The sequence below is a fragment of the Pantherophis guttatus genome, chromosome 15 (assembly GCF_059756535.1).
Source record: "Pantherophis guttatus breed Tessera chromosome 15, ASM5975653v1, whole genome shotgun sequence".
In the NCBI taxonomy this organism is placed as follows: domain Eukaryota; kingdom Metazoa; phylum Chordata; class Lepidosauria; order Squamata; family Colubridae; genus Pantherophis; species Pantherophis guttatus.
The window spans coordinates 4,530,919-4,549,571 of NC_142077.1; the positions used below are offsets into that span (position 1 = coordinate 4,530,919).

At 46.4% G+C, this 18,653-nt stretch overlaps 1 protein-coding gene and 2 long non-coding RNA genes across 5 annotated transcripts in view; 1 reads left to right on the forward strand and 2 right to left on the reverse strand.

Annotated features, from left to right (window-relative positions):
• Positions 1-360: 360 nt before the first annotated feature.
• LOC148111862 (uncharacterized) lies at positions 361-4,179 on the reverse strand. Of its 2 annotated transcripts, XR_015729926.1 has the most exons (3): positions 3,658-4,179; positions 2,604-2,658; positions 361-1,289 (listed from the first exon to the last, which is right to left on the reverse strand). It is a non-coding gene; the product is annotated as an uncharacterized LOC148111862 (long non-coding RNA). The 2 variants fall into 2 exon arrangements; XR_015729927.1 differs by lacking the exon at positions 2,604-2,658 and having other exon boundaries at positions 3,658-3,772.
• Positions 4,180-6,090: 1,911 nt separating this feature from the next.
• Positions 6,091-18,653, reverse strand: part of LOC148111863 (uncharacterized) — a 56,281-nt gene continuing 43,718 nt past the window's right edge. The window contains exons 3-4 of the long non-coding RNA XR_015729925.1: positions 7,926-9,837; positions 6,091-6,281 (exon numbers count right to left, since the gene is read on the reverse strand). This is a non-coding gene — a long non-coding RNA (uncharacterized LOC148111863). The remainder of the gene's footprint in view (positions 6,282-7,925; positions 9,838-18,653) is intronic.
• Positions 12,054-18,653, forward strand: part of ACAP3 (ArfGAP with coiled-coil, ankyrin repeat and PH domains 3) — a 93,360-nt gene continuing 86,760 nt past the window's right edge. For both annotated transcript variants that reach the window (XM_087878862.1, XM_087878863.1), the window contains exon 1: positions 12,054-12,459. In XM_087878862.1, coding sequence (XP_087734988.1) covers positions 12,413-12,459 — 47 coding nt within the window. In that variant the 5' untranslated portion in view covers positions 12,054-12,412. The remainder of the gene's footprint in view (positions 12,460-18,653) is intronic.

An 18,653-nucleotide genomic window follows, 5' to 3' on the forward strand; every position in this document is an offset into this window, starting at 1 on the left:
AAACCAAATGCAAAAACAGACACCAGGATGAGTTTCGGGGTGAAATTCCATGTCTAAAAATGGTGTTGTTTCCACTTTTTAAAAATCGAGCCTTTTTGGTGCCTGGGGAAGAAAACGCATGACTCCGCGGTAAGGAAAATGCTGCCCAGGAACCAAAATGTTTTTTGAAGCCAATTTTTTTTTTTGAAACCAAATGCAAAAACAGACACCAGGATGAGTTTCGGGGTGAAATTCCATGTCTAAAAATGGTGTTGTTTCCACTTTTTAAAAATCAAGCCTTTTTGGTGCCTGGGGAAGAAAACGCATGACTCCGCGGTAAGGAAAATGCTACCCAGGAACCAAAATGTTTTTTGAAGCCAATTTTCTTTTTTTTTGAAACCAAATGCAAAAACAGACACCAGGATGAGTTTCGGGGTGAAATTCCATGTCTAAAAATGGTGTTGTTTCCACTTTTTAAAAATCAAGCCTTTTTGGTGCCCGGGGAAGAAAACGCGTGACTTAATGGTCAGGAAAAATGCTGCCCAGGAACCAAAATGTTTTTTGAGGCCAATTTTCTTTTTTTTTTGAAACCAAATGCAAAAACAGACACCAGGATGAGTTTCGGGGTGAAATTCCATGTCTAAAAATGGTGTTGTTTCCACTTTTTAAAAATCGAGCCTTTTTGGTGCCCGGGGAAGAAAACGCGTGACTTAATGGTCAGGAAAAATGCTGCCCAGGAACCAAAATGTTTTTTGAGGCCAATTTTTTTTTTTTGAAACCAAATGCAAAAACAGACACCAGGATGAGTTTCGGGGTGAAATTCCATGTCTAAAAATGGTGTTGTTTCCACTTTTTAAAAATCAAGCCTTTTTGGTGCCCGGGGAAGAAAACGCGTGACTTAATGGTCAGGAAAAATGCTGCCCAGGAACCAAAATGTTTTTTGAAGCCAATTTTTTTTTTTTTGAAACCAAATGTAAAAACAGACCCCAGGATGAGTTTCGGGGTGAAATTCCATGTTTAAAAATGGTGTTGCTTCCATTTTTAAAAAATCAGAACGGCTTACAATGCGTTAAGCAATAGCCTTCATATTTTTGTATATATCTGTTTAGTAGGGCTTTCGGGCCCCCCCAAGTGGTGTTCTTTTTTATACAAAGTCAGTTTATTGCCCCCACAATCCGGGTCCTTATTTTACTTACCTCGAAAGGATGGAAGGCTGAGTCAACCTTGAGCCTGATGAGATTCAAACTTGCAGTAATTGTAGGCAGCTGGTGCTAGTTAATAACACTTTAGTCTGCTGTGCCATCAAGGCTCTTTGGTGGTGGGGCAGGTTGGTTAAGGAAGGAAATAAAATTGCAAGGGTTAGATCACTTTGTCGCTTCCATTTGCACGCTCATTGCACAAGTTCTGCTTTAAAGGGATCAGCAGGGAAAAATTGGTTTTATTCCTGTACTTTTCTCATTCTGTGCTTCAACAGAGAGGCCTTGGTTTTTGTTGAAAGTGTGGCATGTAAACCACACTTTCTTTTTCTTTTTAAAAGTTTTACGTTCCTTTGGGTTTGCTGCAGGACTGAATACATTTCTACCAGAAGAGTTTTGTGGGGTAACCATTTGTCTGAAGTGGTGTAGGGTTTCCTGCCTGGGCAGGGGGTTGGACTAGAAAACCTCCAAGATCCCTTCCAACTCTGTTACCGTGTTTCCCCGAAAATAAGACCCTGTCTTATATTTTTTTGAACCCTGAAATAATTGCTTGACCTTATTGTTGTGCACTCAAATGCTCGATTGGGCTTATTATCAGGGGATGTCTTATTTTGGGGGAAACAGGATACTCTGGTCACTAAGGAGAGAAACAACATAGTTCGAACTTTTTTTAATAAGACAGGAATTATGGGGAAAGCCATCCAGGTTTCCGGAGAGTCATCTTTCAGGAACCACAAGGCTTGAAGTAGCCATAGCAAATGAAATGGGGAAATATATGGCATTTCCATATTGTTGGAACCCAGCCAAGCCTTCCTGACACACGACTCTGCTTCAGAATTGATTTTGAAGTCCTGAAGCATAGATCAACCCAGCCATTTGGGAGAACAGGGAAGGATTATCCCATTCCCAGCAGAGACATCACCCTGCCAACAAAAGAGCGTATAGTCAAGGCGATGGTTTTCCCAGTTGCAATGGATGGCTGTGAAAGTTGGACCATAAGGAAGGCTGAGCGCCAAAGAATGGAGGCCTTTGAACTCTGGTGCTGGAGAAGACTCCTGCGAGTCCCTTGGACTGCAAGACGATCCAACCGGTCAGTCCTAGAGGAGATCAACCCTGACTGCTCTTTAGAAGGCCAAGATCCTGAGGATGAAACTCAGATACTTTGGCCATCTAATGAGAAGGAAGGACTCCCTGGAGAAGAGCCGAATGCTGGGAATGATGGAGGGCAAAAGAAGAAGGGGACGGCAGAGAACGAGGTGGCTGGATGGAGTCACTGAAGCAGTCGGCATGTGCTTAAGTGGTCTCCAGGAGGATGGTGGAAGACAGGAAGGCCTGGAGGAACGTTGTGTCATATTGTGTCATAATAAAATATTAATTTTTTTTAAAAAAAGAAGAATTCTGGGAGTTGAAAATCCACAGGTCTATTACCTTGCCAAAGTTTGCAGACTCCTGCGCTTTGCACATCACACTAAAGAGCCGCTGACTGAAACAAATCACAATTTTACCAGAATAATTAAAAACTCTCGGCCTTCTGCAAACACTTTTGCCGCATTCAGAAGCCTTGGTTGCATGTTGCCACAGTGCAGCAAAATGCCCAAATGAACCAACATTTAAAAATGCATGCATTTGAAATGACTTGGCGTTGTCATGGCCATTTTTGACATCCCATGTGACACCTCTCCTGCGCGAGGTGCTCTGGCTCCCGGCGGTCTTCCGTGTGCGCGTCAAGTGTCGTCAGACAAGCAGTGTCGACTGGCGGCCCCCAGAGGGAGGGCCTTCTCTGTGGGGGCACCCATTATATGGAACGAGCTCCCCCCAGAGATACGGAGGATCCCAGCTCTGCGCACCTTCCCCCGTGCTCTTAAGACCTTCTTATTCCAGCAAGCCGGCCTGGCCTAATTTTTCTCCCCTTTCTTTTAAATTTTTAAACTGAAATTTTAATTCGTTTTAAATTATTGGGATTTTAACGGTCGTGGGCTAAATTATTTAATTTGGTTTTAAATTGTTTTTAACTTTTGTATTTCTGTATTTTATCCTGTGCCTGTTCACCGCCCTGAGTCCTTCGGGAGTTAGGGCGGTATACAAATTTAATAAAACCAAACATAAAACAAACAAACAAACAGTTGCTTCTCCCTGCCCTTGAGGCATCTACTAAGAAAGGGCGATGAACTCAAGTTTCAGATTTTTCTTCCCAAATTCAAAGACCTTTCCAGCCATTTGTGGCCAAGAAGTCCATGCTTGGCACATGGGCCAGGTGGTTTCTCTCTGGCTAACACATGAAGGGCACTATTAGTGATTGCAAATGAAAAACGTACAATTCCTTGCATCTATCCTTCTTTTTCTTGGCTGACCCAAGGACGTCAATCATTGTTTTTTTTTTTTCTCCCTTGGGGGGAAGTTTCTTTCCCCTCCCCCACCTCCAAAGTTTTTATTTCCCTGCCGCCCCTTTTAAAAGACTTTTGCCATTTGTATTGTATCTTACCTATATTTGGCCCCGAAGTATTGAAAGAATATTAAGTAGCGAGTTTTGGCAGAGTTCATGGCAGTTTTGCCCTTGCCCTGCCCCCTCCAAAATAAAATTGCAATTTCGACTTGACTGTCCCTCCCCCACCCAGCCTGCAAACAACGCATGCCCAGAAGTGGCTCAGTCTCGAGCAAAAGAAATATTGCTTTGCAGAAATAAAGATTGCTTTGCAAAATAAATGTTGCTTTGCAAAAAAATAAAGATTGCTTTGCAATAAATGTTGCTTTGCGAAATAAATGTTGCTTTGCAAAATAAACGTTGCTTTGCAAAAAATAAATATTGCTTTGCAAAATAAATGTTGCTTTGCGAAATAAAGATTGCTTTGCAAAATAAACGTTGCTTTGCAAAAAAATAAATATTGCTTTGCAAAATAAATGTTGCTTTGCAAAAATAAATATTACTTCCCCCCCCCCCGCTTTAAAAGTGGATTATTAATGAAACAAGGCAATCCACAGGCTACTCTGCCTTTCCTCCTAAATAGGACTTTTTTTTTTTCGACGCTTTAGGCTCCTGGAGATAAAGGCCCCTTTGCAGGTGTCTATCCGATTGCCTCCCCCCCTCGAAAATATATTAGCTGGACCGTTTTCAACCATGCCCCACGCGGGATATGTCCTTCCCGCGTGATTATTTCCCTTCTTTTCTTCTTTCCCGGGCCCGGTAATTGGATATTTCCCTGCCCCAATGTGGTTGTCTCTTACAGGCAGTCAGCCGGCCGCCTAAATGTTGGTTCTATTGAAAAGATAGGGCGATTGCAAGGGGACCTAAAGGGGGGAGACGTCGCGCCTTGATTGCGACATTTGCCTATAAATGGCACGGCGCGCAGGAGCGGGAGGGGCTGATTCAGCCGGAGCTTTTGTCCAAGGGACTCGGGGGAAATTCTCAACCTGGCAGAAAAACGCACAATTTCTTTTGTGGCAACAACAACCCCCCCACCCCCCACCCCGATCCAAGCAAAGTGTATTAGTTAGTTAGTTAGTTAGTTAGTTAGTTAGTTAGTTAGTTAGTTAGTTAGTTAGTTAGATAGATAGATAGATAGATAGATAGATAGATAGATAGATAGATAGATAGATAGATAGATAGATGTCTGGACGTCTGGATGGATGGATGGATAGATAGATAGATAGATAGATAGATAGATAGATAGATAGATAGATAGATAGATAGATAGATAGATAGATAGATGTCTGGACGTCTGGATGAATGGATAGATAGATAGATAGATAGATAGATAGATAGATAGATAGATAGATAGATAGATAGATGTCTGGACGTCTGGATGGATGGATGGATGGATGGATGGATGGATAGATAGATAGATAGATAGATAGATAGATAGATAGATAGATAGATAGATAGATAGATGTCTGGACGTCTGGATGGATGGATGGATGGATGGATAGATAGATAGATAGATAGATAGATAGATAGATAGATAGATAGATAGATAGATAGATAGATAGTTTGTTCTGGGGCATCCTAGATTCAACACCTCTGACCATGTGCAGAATTCTTTCTCTTGGCTGGGAAATATTCCAAAAAAGCACAGAAGCATCCTTGGTTTTGGTTGGGTGGATTGTGGTGGAGACAAACACAACCCTAATTATTTACCCTCTTGCCAGTGATTGAGGTAGACTCTCTTGGGTAATGGAGGTTTCGCTAAAGGAGGATGAAGAGGGACTTCAGAAGGATGATGAGTAAATCTCCCGACCTGGATAAATTCGCTCTCGAAGTTTTATAATTTATAAATGTATAAATAATAATATATACATTTATATGATATATATATATATATATATATATATATATATATATATATATATATATTATATATTTATATATTTATATATTTATATATATATATATATAATAATTTATAAATTTATTTTTAATAATAATATTGATAAGTAATAATAGATTATGGTATCGTATATCATAGTTCTTTTGAGACTGAAGGATGCCAATGCAAAATAATAATAAATTTATAAATTATAATTGATAAGATTTATAACAAATGCTTGTTTTCTCTATTACATATGGGGGGGAAAAACCCTTTTTGAGTGATGCCAGAGGATGGATCCTGATTGTAACATGCTAGCCATGGTTAGTTCAGGGTTTGTTTGGGTTTTTTTTTCCCCCCCCCTTCCATCTCTCCGTTCTGTGAACAGGCCAAGAATAAATTCCTACTTGGGCCAGCAATTCTTTTTTGGCAACTCTGCTCCCAGACAGAAAAAAAAAACAAAAAAAAAACAAAACGAAATGAAATGAAACAAATATAAACTGTAAGCCTCAAGGCTTGGCAACTGTCAGGCATGAGTGCTTCTAAAAAGAGACCACCCAATAGGATACCCACCACAGACGTCTGCCTCGGTGAAAATTTCGAGCTTTGGCTTAAAAAATAAACAAGCTTTTATCCCTTTTGATTGCAGAGATACCTTCTCCTGTGTACATTCCCCGGGCTCGACTTAATTCTGGCTCTTCTAGAGGCGATCAAGATGGAGATTCCCATTCAGGCATGAAAACTGCTGTCCTTAATTTATCCTGCCTGCCTGGGTTGTTGTACAGCTAAAACAGCTGGCCGGCATCTGGAAGAAAAGTCAGAGAAAAAAAAAACCTTAGAAGCCTAGGATAGTGGATGTGATTTCACTGAGCTATGGCTAAAAACTTGGTTTACGTAGGAAAATACCTGGCTGAAGAAAAAGACATACTTTTTAACCCTACGATAAGAGAAGAAAGCAAATACTTAGCTTCTACGGGGAGGGAACATACAGTAAGGGTGTAGCTAACTGATGAGGACCAATCAGTCCGAAATAGATCTATATTAGTCTCCCAATAGGTAGCAAAATGCTGGCTTGCTGTCTGAAGGAGCCTAGGATAGTGGATGTGACTTCACTGAGCTATGGCTAAAAACTTGGTTTACGTAGGAAAATACCTGGCTGAAGAAAAAGACATACTTTTTAACCCTACAATAAGAGAAGAAAGCAAATACTTAGCTTCTACGGGAAGGGAACATATAGTAAGGGTGTGGCTAACTGATGAGGACCAATCAGTCCAAAATAGATCTATATTAGTCTCCCAATAGGCAGCAAAATGCTGGCTTGCTGTCTGAAGGAGCCTAGGATAGTGGATGTGATTTCACTGAGCTATGGCTGAAAACTTGGTTTATGAAGAAAAATACATATATACACACACATATATATGTGTGTGTGTATTTTTCTTCATACATACATATACAGTATATACCCTGTTTCCCCCAAAATAAGACCTCCCCTGATAATAAGCCCAATCGGGCTTTTGAGCGCATGACAATAAGGCCAAGTGCTTATTTCAGGTTTCAAAAAATATGACAGGGTCTTATTTTCGGAGAAACACAGTATATATACACTCATTCATTGGCACATTTACAGTAGTGGCCAAAATTGTGGAAGCCTTTTGGGAAAAGTGTATTTTTGAGGTTTGATGGCTAATAACACCACTTTTTTTTTTCTTTTTGGGAGTTTCAAGATAATCCTATTCCACTCCTGGAATGGCCTGGGAATAGCCCAGACCTTAACCCAATTGAAAATCTACGGAGCCGACTGAAGAAACTAGTTAGTCAGAAGCGACCCAGCAATAAAACCCAGTTAATAGAAGCCACCATTCCATCTTGGTTTCACATGATAACAGCCGCAGAACTAAAAGACTCGATTCACTCCATGGGAAGACGTTGTAAGGCCATAATTCATGCTAAAGCATTAACTGATATGGGGATCATTTTTGCATATCTCGTTTTTTTTTCTATGGGGATCGTTTTTGTATATCTTGTTTTTTTTTCTACGTCTTTCACTTTTCTTCTTTATAACTGCTACTCTAATAGCAAATCCTTCCTAAAAGTGATGGCATTGCATTCTTGATTAAATGATCTTTCCATGGAGATATAATTTTATGGTACTACTCCCCTCCCAAAAAAGTGGTGTTATTAGCTAGTTTTAGAAAATACACTTTTCCCAAAAGGTTTCCACAATTTTGGCCGCTGCTGTAAGCCTGATTTTTTATAAGGCCATCCATGATTGACATCTACAAGCGCCCCACAAATGCTGGACTACGGTGACAAAAAGATTTCCCCGTGTAACAATCAAGTTTGTGCGTCTTTTGGGCTGTTGGAGGAAAAGGTTCCCACGGCTTTGTGCGATGAAGGGTGTGGATTAAAACAGGACGCCCTCTGCTGCCCATAGCTGTTGAGACCTTACCTCAATTCATCTGATCTCTGGTCCCCCAAACAGCCATTGCAAACACAGAATTGAAAGATGGATGCGGCCTCAAACGCACCCCACAAATCTGGAGGCCTCAAAGGAGGGGGGGGTGAAACATTGGATCCTTGTTTCTATGGCACGAAAGGCTCCTAAAATTACCGCCTTTAAAAAGAGCCCCTGCTTAAGAAGCTTGGGAAGAAGACAGTTGTGTGGGGGTCGTCATCATCCAAGTGAATTTTGGAAGAATTTAACAAGGCAAATTCCCGGTTATGTTTTTCAACCCTCCTTGCAGTCATGAGGACTAGAAACCTGGCTTGTTTACAAATGCGCCACCCAATCCCTTGACTGTTCCAGCATGAAGCACTGTCCTGTTATTTTTCGGGAAAGGGCAAATTAAGGAGTTGGATTTCTATTTAACAGCAGATTTCTGAAAATTCAGAGGGGACGGACTGCCTAATACTTAAATGCAGCGTCTATTCTTTATTTTTTGGGGGGGGGGAGTTTTTTCCTGTGAGCGGATTCCTGCCAAAAAAATAATAATAAAAAAAAAATAAGCACATGATAAAATCAGCAGCTTGCCCATTGGCAAGGCTGTTTTCCAGCTGCAAATTACAAATCGGCAAACTGTTGGGGGGAAAAAAAGAGCCGCCAACTGTATATGGGAAACGCCTTGTGTGTTTGTTTGTTTTTTTTTAAAAAAAAAGGACCGGTCAAGCCATTTTGTAAAGGAATTTGGAGAACAGGCTGGAGTTGAGCTCAGTTATCTTGTCCCAAATGCTTTGTCTTGGGCTGAATCGTCGGGGCCTTTGCTGGGGTTAGGCCAAAATAATCCATGGGAAAACTTTTCGAATCTGTAAAGCCCATATAAATGTCAAACCTAACGATCCTCCTTAATGTTCTTTAAACTCCCTGGATGAGCGCTGGAGAGGAGCCGCAAATTAATTTTTCGGCCGTCTGGTCCTCTGAACTTCAACTGTCTTTTGCCGATTTATTTCCGTGTTTATTCAAGGAAGAATAAACACTTCTGGACACTTCCATCACATAAGGACACTTCCATCACATAAGGAATCCCGAGAGGTAAACTAAACAATTGGCCTGGGCTTCATCTACAGGTAGTCCTCGACTTACGACCACAATTGAGCCCAAATTTTTTGCTGCCGAGTGAGACGTTCGTTCAGTAAGTTTTGCCCCGTTTTTACGACCGTTCTTGCCACAGCTGTGAATCACTGCGGTTTTTAAGTTAGTTAGGTGAATCTGGCTTCCCCGCTGACTGGTCAGAAGGTTACCCCGGGACACTGCGACCGTCATAAATACGACTCAGTTGCCAAGCGTCTGAATTTTGACCATGGGGATGCTCGCAACGCTCGTTAAGGGTGAAAAACGGCCTCAAAGTCACTTTTTCAGGGCCGTCGTAACTTTGAAGGGTCGCGAAGTGAAGTGGACTCAAATTGGAGTCTTAAAACTTCACCTAACCACCAATGTTAGTCAGTTTCACCTGTTGTGCTAAGCTGTGGCTTGCTTACTTGTGGTGGATTGGAAAGTTGACCTTTAAACCTGCGTGTCAGCAAAGATGCTAGCTTACCCAGAGTGGCTCAGATAGGCAAAATGCTGCCCCCCCCCCCAAAAAATCCCAGTCTGTTCCCCATTTCAGAATCAGAATAGACCTGGAAGGGACCTCGGAGGTCTTCTAGTCCAGCCCCTTGCTCAAGCAGGAGTCCCTATACCATTTCAGACCAGTGACAGTCCAGTCTCTTCTTAAAAACCTTCAATGATGGAGCACCCACAACTTCTGGTGGCAAGCTGTTCCACTGGTTAATTGTCCTCATGGTTAGGAAGTTTCTCCTTAGTTCTAGGTTGTTTCCCTCCTTGGTTAGTTTCCATCCGTTGCTTCTTGTCCTGCCTTTTGGTGCTTTGGAGAAAAACAGAATAACAAGAGTTAAAAAGGGACCTTGGAGGTCTTCTAGTCCAACCCCCTACAGAAGCAGGAAAACCCTATTACCATTTCCGACAAGTGACTGTCCAATCTCTTCTGAAAAACCTTACCGGGGAAGAACCACCCACAACTTCTGGTGGCAAGTTGTTCCACTGGTTAATTGCCCTCCCTGTTAGGAATTTCTCCTTAATTCCAGGTTGCTTCTCTTCTTGGTTAGTTTCCGCCCATTGTTTCTTATCTTATGTTCCTGATGCTTTGGAGAATAAGTTGACTCCCCTCCTCTTTGGGGCAGCCCCTCAAATACTGGAAGACTGCTATAATGTCCCCCCCAGTCCTTTTTTTCTCTAGACTAGCCGAACCCATATCCTGCAACCTTATGTTTTAGCCTCCAGGCCTTCCTTCCTTCCTTCCTTCCTTCCTTCCTTCCTTCCTTCCTTCCTCCCTCCTCCTTCCCTCCCTCCCTCCCTTCCTTCCCTTCCTTCCTCCCTCCCTCCCTCCCCTCCCTCCCTCCCTCTCTCCCTTCCTTCCTTCCTTCCTTCCTTCCTTCCTCCCTCCCTCCTCCTTCCCTCCCTCCCTCCCTCCCTCCCTTCCCTTCCTTCCTCCCTCCCTCCCTTCCTTCCTTCCTTCATTTTGCCAAGCATGTATAAGATAACAGATATAAGTATAAACATGATTATGAATACAGGAAACGGATACGAAATAAACGGGGGACGGTAGGATAGGGACGGTTGGGGTGCCTATGCACCAATAATTTAATCATCTTAAATCTTAAATAATTTAATAATCTTTAAACTGCTCTTCTTTGCACTTCCCCCACCCACCCGCTCCACCCCAAAGTCTCAACCTCTTTTTTCTTTGGTGGCTCAGTGGCTAAGACACTGAGCTTGTTGATCAGTTTGGCGGTTCGAATCCCTAGTACAGGTCTGCATGAACAGGGGGGGTTCGGACTAGATGACCTCCAAGCTCCCTTCCAACTCTGTTCCTGATTACACCGAGCTTGTCGATCGGAAAGTTTGGTGGTTCGAATCTCTAGGACAGGTCTCCTGCGTGAATAGGGGGGTCAAACTAGATGACCTCCAAGCTCCCTTCCAACTCTGTTCCTGATTACACCGAGCTTGTCGATCGGAAAGTTTGGTGGTTCGAATCTCTAGGACAGGTCTCCTGCGTGAACAGGCGGGTCGGACTAGATGACCTCCAAGCTCCCTTTCCAACTCTGTTCCGGATTACACTGCACTTGTTTGGCGGTTCGAATCCCTAGTCCAGGTCTCCTGCCTGAGCAGGGGGGAGGTCGGACTAGATGACCTCCAAGCTCCCTTCCAACTCTGTTCCTGATTACACCGAGCTTGTCGATCGGAAAGTTCGGCGGTTCGAATCCCTAGTCCTGGTCTCCTGGGCGAACAGGCGGGTCGGACTAGATGACCTCCAAGCTCCCTTCCAACTCTGTTACAGGTTACACCGAGCTTGTCGATCGGAAAGTTCGGCGGTTCGAATCCCTAGTCCTGGTCTCCTGGGCGAACAGGTGGGTCGGACTAGATGACCTCCAAGCTCCCTTCCAACTCTGTTACAGATTACACTGCACTTGTTCGGGGGTTCGAATCCCTAGTCCAGGTCTCCTGGGCGAACAGGCAGGTTGGACTAGATGACCTCCAAGCTCCCTTCCAACTCTGTTACAGATTACACTACACTTGTTCGGCGGTTCGAATCCCTAGTCCAGGTCTCCTGGGCGAACAGGCGGGTCGGACTAGATGACCTCCAAGCTCCCTTTCCAACTTCTGTTCCTGATTACACTGCACTTGTTCGGCGGTTCGAATCCCTAGTCCAGGTCTCCTGCGTGAGCAGATGGGGGTCGGTCGGACTAGATGACCTCCAAGCTCCCTTCCCAACTTCTGTTACTTGTTAACCGATTACCCTTCCTTCCTCCCCCCCCCCCCCGCTCGGTTCAAGGAGAGGACCAGCCACCATCCATCCTCCTCCTCCTGGCTGCCATCTAGGGGCGGTGGGGAATGTTGGCAACCCGGATTATGGGTTGGGTGGGTGGGTAGGTGGGGGGGGGCTGGATAAGGCGTCGTCCCCCCCCCCAATCGCCTCCCACCGCCCGCCTTCAGGGGAGATGCTGGGCGGCCCCCCCCCCCGGGAGCTGCTGCGCAAGGCGGCTGGGGCCGGAGTTGGCCGACGCTCCCTGGGTTGCTGACAGCTCGGAGCCGCAGCCTGTCTGCCTACTTTTTTCTCCCTCTCTCTCTGTCCCCCCCACCCTCCGCCTTTCTTCCAGGCGGCCAGCCGTGCGCCAAGGCGAGAGCGTGCGCGTTGCGCAGGGCGTCCCCGGGACCCTCGCTCCTCCGCCTGCCTTTCCTTCGCTCGCTGCGGCTCCGGTGGGCGCGGGGGGCTTTGGAGATGCGCCTGCCCGGCTTGTGAGCAGCCTCTGGCTCGGGTCTTTTCCTCCTCTCCTCCTCTCCTCCTCCCCCTCCCTCCCTTTACCCTCCCCATCCATCCATCCCTCTCTCTCTCTCTCTCTCTCTCTCTTTCTCTCTCTTCCCTTCCCCGCACGGCCAAGATGACGGTGGAATTCGAGGAGTGCATTAAGGATTCGCCCCGATTCCGGTAAGGGAGGCGTCCCCCCCCTTTTTTTTTTCTCCCCTTCCCCGGTTTGCAAACCCTTCGGATGGAGCCCGGGGAGTGGGGTGGGGTGGAGGGGGGGGGGAGAAGGCGTTTTCTTGCCTGCATCGCCGGGTTTTGGGGTTCAAGGTGGAGGGGTTTTTGGGGGGGGAGGGCAGGGAGAGGTGGGGGGCGTTGGCAAGGTTGGGGTGGGGGGAGGAGGAGAGAGGGAGGTGGAAGGAGAGGAGAGGGAGGGGAGAGGGGAGAAGAGAAGGAGGGGAGGGGAGATGAGAGAGGGAGGGGAGAGGGGAGAAGAGAGGGTGGGAGAGGAGGAGAGAGGGAGGGGAGAGGGGAGAAGAGAAGGAAGGGAGGGGAGATGAGAGAGGGAGGGGAGAGGGGAGAAGAGAAGGAAGGGAGGGGAGATGAGAGAGGGAGGGGAGAGGGGAGAAGAGAAGGAAAGGGAAAGGGGAGAAGAGAGGGTGGGAGAGGAGGAGAGAGGGAGGGGAGAGGGGAGAAGAGAAGGAGGGGAGGGGAGATGAGGAGAGAGGGAGGGGAGAGGGGAGAAGAGAAGGAGGGGAGGGGAGAGGGGAGAAGAGAAGGAGGGGAGGGGAGAGGGGAGAAGAGAGGGTGGGAGAGGAGGAGAGAGGGAAGGGAGAAGAGAGAAGAGAAGGAGATGAGAAGGGGAGAGACGCGGGCGCCGGAGGGTTGGAAAGGGCTGCGGGTTACTCGCGCCATCCAGACAGACACACACTCGAACCCGCAGCGCGCTCGCCTATTGTTAAAGATTCAGCCTCGGTTCGCGGACGATCTGCCGCCCGCCGTGTTATTAGCAACAGCAGAGGAGAAGAAATGGGGAGGGTTTATTAAAAAAAAATCTCCCCCTCCCCTTTGGCTACCCCTAAACCTTGGGGTGGTGGTGGTGATGGGGGGGATGGAGAAGGCATCCTTTAGGGCTGCCCCCCCCTACACACACACACACATGCCTTCCCCCTACTTCATCAAGGAGGAAAGGAAGGGAGCCTGTAGTTGTCTTACAACCCAAGCCTTCCCATGGGTTGATTTCCCTGGCGGGGGGATCTATAGATATATATATATATATATAAAACCTGTGTGCCTCATGAGATCTAGTCACCTGGCTGGCGTTTTTGTTTTATTTTTTATTTTTGTTTTTTGCAAGGCCTGATGGCTGGGAAGCTTGGTTGCGTTGACTTTGCTGTGTGTGGAGGGGGGGGAGAAAGAGAGTGAGTGGCGTGTGCACACGCCTGTGGCTGTGGGCGGTTGCAGGAGCCCCCATGGACGGACGGACGGACGGACGGACGGACGATGGACCAGGGGCCTCCGTGTGTGTGTCTCTCTCTCTCTCTGCAGCCGAATCAGCTCTACTCTTGCCTGGTGGTGGGAGAACAAATAAAAGGAGCACGGAGGGGGGAAAAAATGGGTGGCGTAGAAGCATCCCTCGAAATCCAAGTTGGACTCTGTCCAGTGTGTAGTGTGTATGTTCCTGTGTGTGAGAAGAGGGGGGGGGCAGCTTGGGAATCGACGACACCACCGCTAGTTGCAGGTGGGTTTTGACCCCCTGCCCCGAGACCTGCGGCTTAGCAGTCGGGAAGGAAAGGAAAGGAAAGGAAAGGAAAAGAAAGGAAAGGAAAGGAAAGGAAAGGAAAGGAAAGGAGGAAGGAAGGAAGGAAGGAAGGAAGGAAGGAAGGAAGGAAGGAAGGGACTGCTGCAATCTCCCCCTCCCCTCTCTTGGTCACATCAAGGTCGTCCGTGGCCACGCGCGCATATGTGTGTGTGCTAGAAGGGTGGAGGCTGGGAGAGTGCTACAGAGAAGGCTGCCTGCCATCGTGATGCACATGGGTTACTACACGGACAGGCCGGGGATGCGCTGGCTAACAAAATACGCTTGTGAAGGGCAGGGTGGCGCAGGGAAGCGGGGTGGGGGAGCCAGCCCTTTTCCCGAAGCTTGGAAGGGAGCAATGTGCGTGTGTCGAACGCTTGCTGGCGGACGTGTGAGTGTGCTAATGTGTGTGTGTGTGTGTGTGAGAGAGAGAGAGGATCGGTACTGTATTGCTATCTATTATTTATTAGGTATTGATTTGAAGCATGACGTCTGCTCCACTTTTCAGCCTGAAAGGTTCCCAAGAAAGGAATTAAGAGGCCTTGGGTTGACGCTGGGAAAAGACACAGCATAGTAAGAGGATGAAAGGAAGGGGTGGGAGGGAAGGGAAGGGAAGGCCACTGGGTCATCGGAGAGCTGTAATTTGCTGCTCCTTCCCCCCCCCCACACACATACACACACCTGTTAATTTCCTCCCAGGTGTGGGAGGAAAAGCAGGGAAACAAGTGACCGTGTAGTCTCTGAGCATGCGCCGAAGGCTACCCGAGCTGGGCTGCCGCTTGTCCAGATGGCGGTGGAAAGCCAGTTTTCCTCCTTTTTCTCTCACTAGCCTCTCGGGATGGCGGGTTTTTTTTTTTTTTTTTTTTTGCATCCCTGTTCTGGTGCAAGAAGTTTCGCTTCGGGCCCTGCCATCTGGATCGAATTTTCTTTTTCTCTCGGCGGTGGCTTCCCCCCCTGCGATCCTCCCGGATTAAGATTAAATATTAAAGCACTGGAAGCAGCGTTTGCTTATTCAGGGGTTTAGGCGCTTCTGCGTTCTCTTTGGTACCTTGAAAAGGTACCGGATTAGGTAAGATTTGAACGCTCTAATTCCAGGGCTTTGCTGTGCTCTTGATTCTTTGTCCGTTGCCTCCGTTCCTTCAAAACAGATATATTTCTTTTCTCTTTGTCCGTCCTCTGCTTGCATCCCGAGCCCAAACTATATGAGTTTCTAGAACGGGGATGGGCAACTACGGCCTCGGTGGACTTCGACTCCCAGAATCCTGAGCCAGCCAATCCCGATGAGCCGCTCAGGGAATTCTGGAAGTTGAAGTCCACAAGTTGTTAAAGGGGGCCGTAGTTGCCCACCCTTGTTCTGGATCCGTTCTTTAAGGACAACTTGTCTCTGGCTGTCGCTGTCCATGGTACTTGGGGGTAACTTCCTTTGGATCCCCAGAATTTGGAGAGATCCCCCTTCTTTCTCTTCAGGTGTGGCCGGCTTTCCCAGCCGCATCTTAACCATGGGAGTATGTAGAAGGAAGAGGATGGTTTTCAACAAGGCCATACCAAATTTATTTTGCGTACTTCCACGTGAACTTTTCCATCCTCCGTAGATGAGCTTGGGTTCTGGCAGAATTAGAAGCAGACATTCTGTGAGTTTAAGTTCCGGAGGTCGCAGAATGTCTGCTTCTTTCTTTACATATATATATATATATATATATGTATATATACTGCTCAAAAAAATAAAGGGAACACAAGCAGAAGACATCCGAAATCTGAATGAATGAAATAGCCTTATTAAATACTTTGTTCTTTACGTACAGTAATTTATACACTGCTCAAACAACTAAAGGGAACACAAAACTACTGTATGAAACGAACAAAGTATTTAATAAGGCTATTTCATTCATTCAGATCTCGGATGTCTTCTGCTTGTGTTCTCTTTATTTTTTTGAGCAGTGTATATATTCCAAACCGCCAGGGACCTTTTGCGAAATGAAATTGTTGAAGCTCGCCTTTGCAGTATGACCTGGGGTTCTTGTGGGTGTGCAAATAATGTGTTTCCTCTTCAGACAATTGTGGTTGAAGTCAGTTCTCGGTTGTCTCTGAGCCGGAGTTATATTTGAGTGGCTTGGAGTCTTCGTTTTGCTCTATTGGCTTGGAACAGCAAGCCAAAATGACGGGAGGCCTAGAAAAACTGTGTTATACTTTTTGAGGGATTGGAAAAGACCAGGAATGGCCGCCTGGACCGAAGGTGGATTGCACTGAAACAAACTAACTTGACACAACCTGATGAGGTGCGCTGTGGTTTTCCTTTCTGGTTATTAGACCTAGCTGTGCATTGTTACTTGTTCCTTTTTCCCCTTGATGTTCAGTTCTTTGAATATCGGTTTGGGAAGTTGCATTTCACAAGCATCCAACAACAACAATATAAAATAGATAGGCCTGGGTTGGGAAAAACTGCATTCCGTCGGGATTTACAGAGGCATCTTGGTGCTCTCGATGTAAGTTAGAGACTGTTGTTGGCCCTGATGAAATCTGGAGCTTTTAGAGGGGGTGAATCCTCCCTCGGCTTGTTGGAGTTGATTTGCTAAAGCTTGTGGATCTTGTTTTAAGACCCCTTGCTTTCTCTCTGCTTGGGAAAGGAAGTGCTCCGGCTGGGGGTTTTTTTGGCAGCTGACCTACTCGGAAACAAGAGATGCTGTTCTACCTTGAACTTTGCACATTTCTAACTTGGCTGCGTGGTTTGCGTCGAGAGGCGAAGCGAAGGGTCCCGAGACGTTACGAGAAAAGCGTGCCCCGTATATATAAAACGAGAAAAGGCGAGGGCGAATCGGGGTGTCAGGAGTGTGCAAAATAAGAGTGCCAGAATGAGGCAGGAATTGGAGAGACGTCCCTGCGTAACGCCGCTTTTGCACGGCCGGCTCGTTTGAAATTTGGAGGAGAGGTCTACACAAGGGTGGTGTGAAACGGGGAGGGGGAGGGGGCAAATTTGGGCAGAGTTTTGACCTTTCCACCCCCACCCCCTTCTCTTTGTGACCTTCGACAATCTAACCTTGCCAGATCAGCGGTTGTGTTTCAGTTCTGTTGCACAGAGGAGAGGGGGTGGGTGGGTAAGTGGGTGGGTGGGCTGGAAATGCATCCTTGGCCTTGGGCCAGATCGGTGACCTCACCGATCAGATAGCCTCCTCCCCCCCCCCGTGGCCGTGACTCTTTGTGGTGGGACTCAGAGGTGGAACGCACGGGGGGGGGCAGCTTTGGTGTGTGTTTGTTTAACGCATCGACTGTGGGGCTCGCCATCTTCTTCTGAAAATCCCCAGGGTCTCTGCTGGTGTGGTGGCAGCGACCTAGAGTTTGTGCTGAGCTCTTCACAACCACGGCTGATTTTAAAACAACACTGCAGGGTTGGGGGGGGCTGCTTTAGAAATTGGGTGGGAGATCAACAGGAAAGCTGAGGGCAGCCCAGATAGGCCAGGAAGTTGAGAAGACATTCTAGAAAAAAGGCCAGCAGGAAACAGCTAAAAACACAACACGGGTCACGAAAAATAGAGGGATAGGTGTACCATAAAGTTACCAAGAATTAAAGATGGATTCAAAATGCTTCAAGATTTGTGGATCTTTTGTTTCTTAAACTTATCCAATGATGGAAGGACTGAACGGTTATTTTTTTTCCCTTTTTTTAAAAAAAAATGTGGGATGCCTGTGGTTTAAAAAAACAACAACAACAACTGGGAGAGTAACCGGAATACTGAAAGAAAACACGTTTTAATAATACTCTGCTTTTTTCCTAGCTTTAACGCACCGATGATAAATTTCAATAGAATGAATGAGTTGTGTGTGTGTGTGTGTGTGTGAGGGGTCATTTCTTCTTGTGAGTTGTCCAAGGGATAATGGGGGAAGGGCTGTTACATTTTATGGATCATTTGTCCTGTTGGAAAGTTGGTTTAAATGTATTGTGCTTGAAAAGCTTTTACAAATTTAGAAATCGGCTGTTTTCTTAGCGGGCCTATGGAAACACGGCTGGGGAAAGGGAGGGTATCCATTTTAAAGTAGAACTAATGTACTATAGGAAATCCTCGACTTAGGACCACAACGGAGCCCCAAAATACCCGTTGCTTAAGCGAGAGACGTGTGTTAGGTGAATTTTGTCCCATTTTACGACCTCTCTTGCCACATTTGTTAAGGGAATCACTGCGGTTGTGAAGCTAGTTGCACGGTTCTTAATCTGGCCTCCCCCGTTGACTTTGCTCGTCCGAAGATCGCCAAAGGGGATTGCGTGACCCCGGGAAGGATGCAACCGTCATAAATATGAGTCAGTTGCCAAGCGTCTGAATCGCGGATGGTATTTACTTAAGTTCACTACCGGTTCGCAAATGTGAGCCCCACGGATGCGCAGATCGTCAAAAACGGGACATGATGACATCCGTGCAAGTAGGCGGAGCCTCCTGCTGCTGCTACCAATTCGCTCGAACCGGATAAAACCAGCTGAATTACCACCACTGGTCTGAATTCTGATCATGTGATCATGGAGATGTTGCAACGGATAGAAGTGTGACAAACGGTCTTACTTTTTTGCAGCGCCGTTGTAACTTTGAACGGTCAC